The sequence below is a fragment of the Helianthus annuus genome, chromosome 10 (genome assembly GCF_002127325.2).
Source record: "Helianthus annuus cultivar XRQ/B chromosome 10, HanXRQr2.0-SUNRISE, whole genome shotgun sequence".
Lineage (NCBI taxonomy): Eukaryota > Viridiplantae > Streptophyta > Magnoliopsida > Asterales > Asteraceae > Helianthus > Helianthus annuus.
The window spans coordinates 41,254,741-41,264,989 of NC_035442.2; the positions used below are offsets into that span (position 1 = coordinate 41,254,741).

The window sequence follows — 10,249 nt, forward strand, 5'->3', positions numbered from 1 at the left end:
GTACCCTGTACTGTTACATTTGATTGACTGAGTGGATTCTTCTTCTCCAGTCCAATCCTTTCATCTTGTGCAACCAACCTTGGAGTATCAGGCTGAGGGGGAGTTTAGTGTGTAAGCATGCTTGTAATCATTTGATTTGTAATTGAATCATTCAACTTAATGAGAAGCATCTGTTTATCAAACTATTTTCCACTTAGATTGTGCTTACAAAGTTTGTCTTCATTTCCGCTGCACTTAATCTTATTTTATATTCATTGATTTGTCAAATCTATACAAACAAGCACAATCATGACAGCTTCCGATCCTAACTGGTTTATATCATACTGACACCGAACTTTGACCAAATTTTGAAGTTACATGAACACCAAAAGATTCAAGGGCATTAACAAATTCATATTCAACTTCTTCCCTAATATCTAGAACTTTCTCTTTAAGCTCTTGATCAAATTCTTCAAATGTAGACACCCCAGCTTTTTCAACTTCAGCTTTCAAATTCTCCATTTTCTTTTTCAGGGTTGACTTTTCCAAAACCTCTTTGAACTTCTCATTGACTTTAGCCTTCAACGGATGGGTCTTTTTGTAATTTTCAGCAAAGATTTTAGCTTCGGTTACCTCCTTCAACAAGCTTAGCTTATACTTCAGACTTCCATAGTTAGGAGCCAATGCTAAATTCTCGTTAAATTCGTTCTTTAAATTCTCAAGATTCTCAATTTGAACAGAAGTCAACTGTTCGTTCTCTGCTTTTGCAAATTCTTCACGCATTCTAATTAACTTTTCCTCGATCCCTAATGCTTTAGCTGCCTCAGAAAATTCATAACTAATTTCTCTTTTCAGTTTTTCAATCAGCCTGTTTTGATCCATATCTATAGAAGATAATTCTTTTGCTTTCATAATTTGCTCTTTTAGTTTATCAACTTCACCCTGCAAAACCTTGTCTGAAATAAGTCCAGGTCTTGGTTCTTCTTTTCTTTTCATGTTGACTTTCTTTTCGGGGTCAACGGGCAAACCTTCTTGAAACCTACCAATCTTGCGATATTTCAGCATTCTTTGTCTTAATAATTCCTCTGTCCCCATTTCTTGGAGCTCCTACACGCACGAATATAATGTAAGCACCGATAAAGCTAGAAATTAAAAACTAGGCAGGTCTGGCAAATTTGGTAATTAGTCAAAATCGTTAATTTTTGTGAGGGCCGAAAGACAAAAGTTTCTGCTAAAAGTAAATGATATAATTCCTGAGTAATGCGATTTAAGAGGTTCAATTCTGCCCATTTGACCCATAATCCAGATTGACCTGTTTACAAGTAACCAGATAAAAGTTTCCTCGTACTCACATCCATTGACTCAAGAATGGCTTTTTTTACTTGCTGTGAGGTCCAGTGTGGATCTGCATGTGCACCACCAAGCGGTTCCTGAAATTATCACTTTAAAAGTTAACCAAACCAAACCGCTTATAGATATTTCATCTTAAACAAAAAAAAAAAAAAAAAAAAAAACATATCTAATCTAACTTATAGGAGTAGGATCAAATACAAACCACATTTCGCATACAAACTGTAAGAACCATTTAAAAAGTGGCACGTGGCATCCAACCAATTATAGAGAAATGATAAAATAATATCCTAAATAATATCAATTATATTGAATTCCCTATAAATATACGAACAAACAATTAATTCTTTATTTGGATCTTCCTTTTGTTTTCAATGTGCTGATTAAGAAAAGTGCTGATATAATTCAAATATGTGCTAAAATCAATTATCTTGATTAATTTTCATGTGCTAATATAGTTCGTAGTGCTACTTTTATGTATGTATTGTTTTGGTATGTGCTAATTTAACTTTTTTTAAGTGCTAGGATCTGTTCTTACGGTTTGTACGATAAATATGGTTTGTACCGGAACCAACCCCCTAACTTATAATAAAAGACTCCAAATTAAGACACATGGCATTCTCTCCTTCAACCTCATAAATTTTATTTATATTTATTTAATAAATTTCTTTTAATATTAATATTAATTAATATTAATAACCAATATATAGATATCACTTATTTTTATCCTTATCTTTATCTAAAACTAATAAATAACTTCAATTTTACAATTTAGACCCTTTGTTTTTTACTTTTAACCCAAAGTTTTTCATCTTTTGCAATTTAATCCCAAGTCTGTTTTATTTTCAATTTTGGTCCACAATACTTTTCATCTTTCCTAAATTTTTCGTTTCGTTCTAAATTTTGTGAGTTAACGCACCACAACGTGCGTGTGTGGTTCAACATTTTTTTGTAAATTTTTTTCCCATTTAACTGGCCTGTCGCGTCACATCCATTTTTCTGCGTTTGACAAGTTCGTCCAACACGCGGGTCCTGGATGGACTTAGTTATTTTTTTCTATGTTTTACGTTTCGGTTTAATTTCTCAGCAACGAGCGTCCGTGATTCAAAGATTTTACGTCTGCTTTTTGCTCGGCGTTATTTTTTCCCCGTTTTTATTTATTTTGTTTTTACGAGTTTTTGCGGTGTTGGTGGTCGCTGACAATGGTATAGTATTGCTACTACTTAACACAGTTTTATTAGAACCGTTGCAACGCAGGGGCTTAATACTAGTTTGCTATTAAAAAAAATTTAGAATATTTCAAAGTCTCCTCAACTTAACATCATAGTTCCTTGTAAACTTATAATTCATAATATATCTTGGGAAAGAAAGGTTTTGAGGAAGGTAAATAACATGTATCTTTCAAATTGATAAAATTTCAAGAAACGTATATTTTATCTTAAATCTTGATTTAAGGATCCTTTTTTTTTTAATTTAAATGGCCAAATCAAATCGAATTAGATAAGGGAAGAATCTTACAGGGATGATGCCATCAGAAATTTGTAGCTTACAAGTATCATTAGCTGTGATTTTGAGCTTCTCAGCTGCCTATTTATGAAAAATATAAGTATATAAATTTTGAGCATTTAACGGCATTTTATAAACAAACAAAGACAAAATAGAAGTTTTTGACCACCTTTGGGGAGGCCTTGGCAGTCTTCCACAGAATTGCTGCGCATGCTTCTGGGCTATACCACGCAAAATTATATAAAATTAGGGAATAAACCTATAACCCCAGCAAGTGCAAAACTTATACGTAAGAAAGTAAATGCCGCAAAAAGAACCCTCCCGATTTTGCAAATAATATTGGAGATCATTTTCATGTGTATGCTTTGGATTAGTTTCATACACACACACACACTTGATATTACTGAATTTAGGACATATATACTTACATATATATATGTATGTGTATGTGTATTTGTGTGTCAGTATATATGATATATGCAATTTTAAACTTTTACAAGGATATATACCAAATTGCACGTTAAGTTTTGATCTTTTGAGTAAAAATAGGCGAATAGATTTGACTTTTGGGGTGTAAAAAGTGGTATAAATAAATTTATTCTACAATTATCTGGTTGATTTACTAATACCAAAAAAGACATAAACAAGACTTCAAAACATTATTATGGTTGTGCTAACCTGAATTTTTATAAAACGAGAGAAGTTTAATAGTCACCTGGCAACATATAAGACAGCATTTTCAAGCATTAGCAATTTATTAGCACAAACAACGGCTAAAGCACCGCCAGAGCCACCTTCACCCGTCACAATTGAAACAACTGGTACCTTCAGGCCGAATATAGTCCTTAAATTCTGGGCAATGGATTCACCCTGCATACAAAGTAAAATAACCACTTAATTAAGCTTTCTTATGATGATATAATAATAATATATAATAAATTAATCTTTACGTACTTGGCCTAATTCTTCTGATTTAAGGTCAGCAAATGCCCCTGGAGTGTCAATAAATATGACAACGGGGAACCCATGATGGTCTGCGTAGTTCATCATTCTTAGAACCTTACGGTGCCTATAAGTAACATAGTATCAAGATAAATGATATATAGACAGAGGACTATAAACCAACATATTTATCATTGCTGATGCATGTGTATTTAAAACAAGTTATGTTAAACTGAATAATCATAATTGCTTCAAGTTGATGATAAACCGAGTGACTGTCAACTTCTAATTATCTAATGAACTATCGAGCAAAAATCATATTTCAAATATAAGAATTTACTGTATTTTTTCATCCACCATAAAAAATATTTCTTAAAATTAAAACAATCTGCTTACAATCTCTTTTTGAACATAGCATATACTCATATAGAACTCGAACAATTTTACTTTTTAGTATTATTAACAATGAATATATGGGTAAAAAGAAAGGAAAATAAGTACTTATAATTTTCTTAGTAATTTAGTTTTGCTGCAACAAGTATAGAACTAACTATTTAGACTCTTAAATAGTCAGAAATCAGAATCTCACTTTTTCGAAACAAATAAAAATATGGGTAAAAAAGAGGGGTATATATATATACTATTAATACTTCTCAAACTTGACGTAATAATTAGATAATCACTTTTATCATACATCCAAACACCGCAAAATCTTACCCATGTGGTGTAGGCATTCCAAAGTTTCTTTGAATATTCTCTTTGGTATTTCTACCCTTTTGATGACCCATAAACATGAATCGCCTGCCATCTATTGATCCAATTCCAGTCACTATTGCAGGATCATCATAGCCCGCCCGGTCACCATGAAGCTCAACAAACTGTAAATATAAAATTTCAGTTAGGGTATTTGAAATTTAATTAAAATTTTTAAACTTTAACAGAAAAAATTGGAAAACAAAAGAAAAAAATAAAGCCTTGCCTTATCAGTAATGTTGAATACATGATCAAGAAAAGTTGGTCTGTTAGGGTGTCGTGCGATATTAACTCGTTGTATTGGAGTCAGATGTGTATAGAGTTCTTTACGAGCCTGCAAAATATAGATAAAAATGAAAAGAAATGATGGATTAACAGCATTATAACTAAGAAACGAATATAAAGAAAGCCTAATTGCCGATCACACATCCATCCATATTTACGTTTCTTTTCTCCTAAGATCTACAGCCAATGGAAGGAGAACGATGCAATTGTCCTACAATGGATATTCAGCGCTGTGTCTGATTATTTACTGGTCCGTATTCTTGAAACGGACATCACGGCCCATGCCGCTTGGATGAAGATTGAACGTGTCTAATGATTATGCTCCCTAGAGCAACAATTCTGTAGTTTAACTCTTGGTATGTGTTCTTCGCTTGATGACTATGCTCAAAAATTAAAAAGACATTTCCAATCAATTAGGTGATGCCGGCCACGAGGTCGAGGAGTTCCAATTAGTGTTACAACTTGTGACGGGGCTACCCAAAGAATTTGATGGGATTGGTGCCATAATCAACCAGCAAAGCCCCTCATGGGATGAAGCCCGTGGCATGCTCTAAAGCGAACAACAAAGGCAATCTGCTAGACAACCTACTACGGCATTGGCTGTCACCTCCACAAACCCCAATGGAAATCGTGGTCACAATTATAGTCAATATTATGGTGGAAATAGGTACCAACAACAACCTAATCAACAACCCAATAAAGGGTGGTCGCGGGTACTGTAGGCGTGGATGGAATCAACGGGGCCAAGGTCATGGTCACCATCAACAATATCAATAGTACACTCAACCAAATTATGGCTCCCAACCTCGATCGAATACATGGACCCCTCCACCTTCCCCATACCCGTCGCAACCCCTTCCCTACTTCGCCCAGTATGCCTCCCTCGACTAATCCTGCACGTAGCCCTCTACCCCTTCGCAGGTTACACTGACTATGGCCCAACCGAGATAGCCCACACGATGCAACAGGTTAATCTCGGCTCAAATGACTCAAAATGACAAATGGACACGGGTGCTACTACACATTACACTCCAAATCCTGGCATTATTTCCACACATTTATCGTCTTTTTCTAAATAACCCGTATTTGTTGGAAATGGCACTACTATACCCGTTCACAGATCTGGCCATGCAACCTACACCGTACCCAACCACACTTACAAATTGAACAATATTCTTTACACTACTAGTATTATTAAAAACCTTCTTTCTATACGTTAATACGATATCGATAATCACATACATCTATTGAGTTTGACCCGTATGGTTTTACTGTGAAGGATCCCAGGAGTGGCCAACTAATTTCTCACCACAATAGCTTCAGGGAGCTTTATCCACTCACTTCATCGGCATCTCCTACCGCTCTCATCACCAACAACATTAGATCAATGGCACAACCGACTCGGCCACCCCGATGAGTCCATCGTTGATTTATTACGTTATCGTTTTTCAATATTTTGTAATAAGTCTTTTATGTCATCTTTATGTCATTCTTGTCAACTTTCAAAACACAAATGGTTACCCTTTTTGTTCATTGTGATTTATGGACATCAGGATACAAATATTAGATGGTGCTAAGTCATAATTTCACTCACTTTGTTTGGGTTTACCCACTGAAATACAAGTTGGAAACTTTCACCAACTTTGCTAAATTTCACAATCACAACTTTGTTCGCACCCTGTTTATAACCGACTTATAAAGGCTTTCCAATGTGACTTGGGCGAATTTTCCTCAGGTATCCGACGGATTTTCGTGGCTATCAGTGTCACGACCTGACCTCGGGTAAAGTGTATATCTCACGTCACGTCACTTTTGACGAGACGTCTTTCCCTTATGGCCGACCATGACCACCTACATCCTACTCATTCCTTGATGAAACCCACCCAAGCTTCACCTTTACTTTTCCTAAACCCATTGTTCCTCACGTAATAACTCCACCACACTCACCCATTCATTCATCACCCCATGCTACCCCACCTTCCCCTGTACGCACCCTTTCACACCTTCACCAAACACCCTACACACACTACCACCAAACACCCTACCCACACCCCCGCCGCCAAAAAACCCACTTGATGACCACCCGTTCCTAGACCGGCATTCGAAAGCCAGTCACTCGCCTCAATCTGCACGTTGCCAATTCATCCTCCATCTCACACGTTCCGACCTCCTTTAACCAAGCCCGAACGGATATGAATATAAGGCCCTAAAGAAAAACCATACGTGGGAACTCCTATCCAAGCCATCAGATAGACCCGTCATTTGCTTTATACCTTTATCATTGATAATTACTTCATATTTAAAACATTCTTTCATCTACAAAAAGTATATTTTCCATCAATCTTAAATAATAGACAGACCATATTTCACTCAAATTAATTTAAAAGAATTAAGGGTAACTAGATAACGTTATTTTACTCTTATTCTACTGCAATTACTGAACCTTATAATCCAAAACTGATCAAATATCAGACACCTAGAAGCAGAATAAGTTCATCTAAACATTAAAAACTAACAAGCTGCAATAATAAAAAATCAGTTTAAAATAAAGTTATTTTACCTGTTGATATTTGTTCTCTAAAGAGATTATTTGATCGCTGAAATCAAGACCAGTTTCATTAGCAATCTTTTGCACCTGAAAACATAAAAACAAAAGATTTTTTAAAGAGCCTCCACACATGACTACATAGCAATCATATTAAAAACTTTACATCAATGATTTTCTTCTGTAAATCCATAAGCGGTTTCTCGAATTCCAACGTAACAGGCTTCGGTTTTTCCTTCAAAGGCTTAAAGGGGGATAGATAACTAAGGACTCCACCCTTCACATTTGAAACCGGATCTTGAGGCCACGGGTATTCGTGTTTCTTCACTTTCCTTACTTTTGCAACTATATTCAAACCCTTTTGCCTGGAGCCCACATGCCCTCTGCCTGATGTTTTTAGTGGTACACCATTAATGGAGCTTCGAAGAAGATCAGAAGCCGAAGTTGCAAAAGACAAATTCCCGGACAATATAACTGGAGAATGAGATGCCGAAGCCATCTTTGAACCGAAAAGAAGATAACTTCAAACTCTCGCCCTAATTGACCAGAAAAAAAGTAAAAGATACTATAAAAAATGGAGAAATAGACATCAAGATGAACTGATAAAGGAAGCTTTATGTATATATATAATTTTATATATAGAGAGAGACACACACATATATATGTATACATATGTGTGTGTATTAGGAGAACTCCCACAAAGTCCAAAATTTATTTTTCTCATAAAATCCCCCAAACTACATCTCACTGCAGAACTTTGCTGAAAATACCTCATATACATAACATGAAACTCAAATCTTATGCATTTCAGACTAATTTCAATCTATTGAGCTTTAAAATACAGATCGCCCACACATGAACAACAGATCTATACCAATAATCATAGTTTTTAACTTTATTACTGATATTTCAATGAAATAAGAATAACATTCTCCTAGTTCAATCTCCGTGCATACTGCATACTATAAATGTTTGCTACCTTATATAACAATTGACAAAAAAAACATTTAATAACTTGATATCATGGTACTCTATTTTAGGATGATAAAACATACATATTTGAGCTCCAGATTATCTAGTTATATCCAAAATACCTACTTTAACTAGCAAAAAAACCAACATAATAAAATAGCGTAGATTGCATGCTATGTTTATTTTCTAGCAAATTAAACAGGGTTACATAAACAATAAAGTACCAAATATCTAGGTGTATTCACGGTCCAGTTTTGACGGTTTTTTCATCAACCACGAGCCAAGCTATTAGTAACGGTTTTGATCATTAAAACAGACTGTTACTAACGGTTTGGGTCCGGTTTAGTTTCACGGTTTGAGCTTTATTGGGTCTTTCTATAAAATGCATGACATATAAAATAAAAATGCAATGTGTTCTTATCCTCTTGAGTACATTCTTTGTTGGATACAGCTTCCAAATAGAAAACAAGCAATATGCAAATAGTCTTTTAGCAAAGCCACACATATATTAGTTATCAGAAGCTAAAAAATAAGCATGGTGCACATAGTCTTTTAGCATTAACACATTATCTTTGTAAACTAATAGTATTTTAGCAGTTAACAGAAAAAGAAATCCATAAGGAGTAAAAAGACAGCCAAGAATTTCTTAATTCCTTGTCTACTGCTATATATTGTGTTTGACTTTGTAAGGATAGTCTCTAATACATAAATTTAACAAAGTATAGTCCAATTTGAAACACTTACAAGAACATAAGCAAAATAAACATCTATTTATATGCGTGTGTATATGTAATATTATAAAAAAATTTCTAAATAGAATAATCTTACTATGCGGTCCGTTTTATACATATGGTTTTCAGTATGAACCACAAACCAAACCGTTCGATACAGTTTAATTTTTGAAAACCGACCGACCAAACATTAAACAGAAAAACCGACCATGAAACCATATTGACCGGTATGGGCGGTTTCACGATTTTAAACAAACCCGTGAATTTGAAATATCCAAATGAAGCAAAAGTCTTTTAAACAAGATTACCTAATCAACCAATGAAAGACCCAACAATCAAGATTCCAAAAAAACATCAGAACACAAAATGTTACAAGAATCAAGTAAAACCAGATGAATACCTGCGGATTTGAATCGAAAAGACTATAAAGATCTGAAATTTAACACTTTTGAGACATGGGGTTCTACTGTCGGACGAATGGAGACAGAGAAACTGAGAGATTTAATAGGAAGAAAATACAGCATCGAGAAGATGGTCAGTTAGGCCGTTGGGTAAAGCTACGAGGCGTAGGGTAGACCAGGGTTCGGCCGTTGAAGATTAGGGTTTACTAGTAGTTTTATAAAATCAATTGTTGTGATCCAAATGGTCAAAGTAAGAGTGTGTATCTTCTTCAACTTCCGTAAGCAGCCCATTATAGGGTTTCGGCAAGTATCGTCTTTGGAGATTGATGAAACGAGTAGGTGACAACACAATGACGATTTGCGGCAGCTAGGGTTGATGCAGATTGATGAATCAAATTTGAATCTTGTTAATTAACGGTTATCAAATTTAATTCAAAGTTGGTAGTTGTGGGGAAAAAAGGAAATAAAACCATTTGTATTAAGGGTGATCGGGGCACCTTCGGCGACCCGTGCGGGAACCTCCTTACCGATTAGAGGGGTGCCGCCATCAAGGCGGTGAGGTATTTGGGGGACCAAATTCGGTGGGAAGTCACCGAAGAGAGGGAGGAGAGAGGGAGGAGATGGGCCAATCAAAAATTTTCTTTTTTTTTTTTTTAATAAAAAACCAAGTCACCTAAGAGGGAAGTGTCGCAATCAATTTAGGGTGTTAGAGGAGTTTAAGAGGGGAGTTGACGTGGCACACGAGGATTGGTTAAGCGTAAAAGAGGGGACTCCCCTCTTAGGGG

The 10,249-nt window shown here is 35.4% G+C and overlaps 1 protein-coding gene across 1 annotated transcript; it reads right to left on the minus strand.

Moving 5' to 3' along the window:
* Positions 1 to 296: 296 nt before the first annotated feature.
* LOC110884807 (acetyl-coenzyme A carboxylase carboxyl transferase subunit alpha, chloroplastic) lies at positions 297 to 9,942 on the minus strand. The gene is made up of 11 exons (XM_022132520.2): positions 9,464 to 9,942; positions 7,527 to 7,896; positions 7,376 to 7,450; positions 4,757 to 4,864; positions 4,495 to 4,655; positions 3,790 to 3,904; positions 3,551 to 3,705; positions 3,005 to 3,056; positions 2,848 to 2,916; positions 1,332 to 1,409; positions 297 to 1,086 (listed from the first exon to the last, which is right to left on the minus strand). The coding sequence occupies exons 2-11, from the start codon at positions 7,857 to 7,859 to the stop codon at positions 319 to 321; spliced, it is 1,914 nt and encodes a 637-aa protein (XP_021988212.1). The 5' UTR covers positions 7,860 to 7,896; positions 9,464 to 9,942; the 3' UTR covers positions 297 to 318.
* Positions 9,943 to 10,249: the final 307 nt, after the last annotated feature.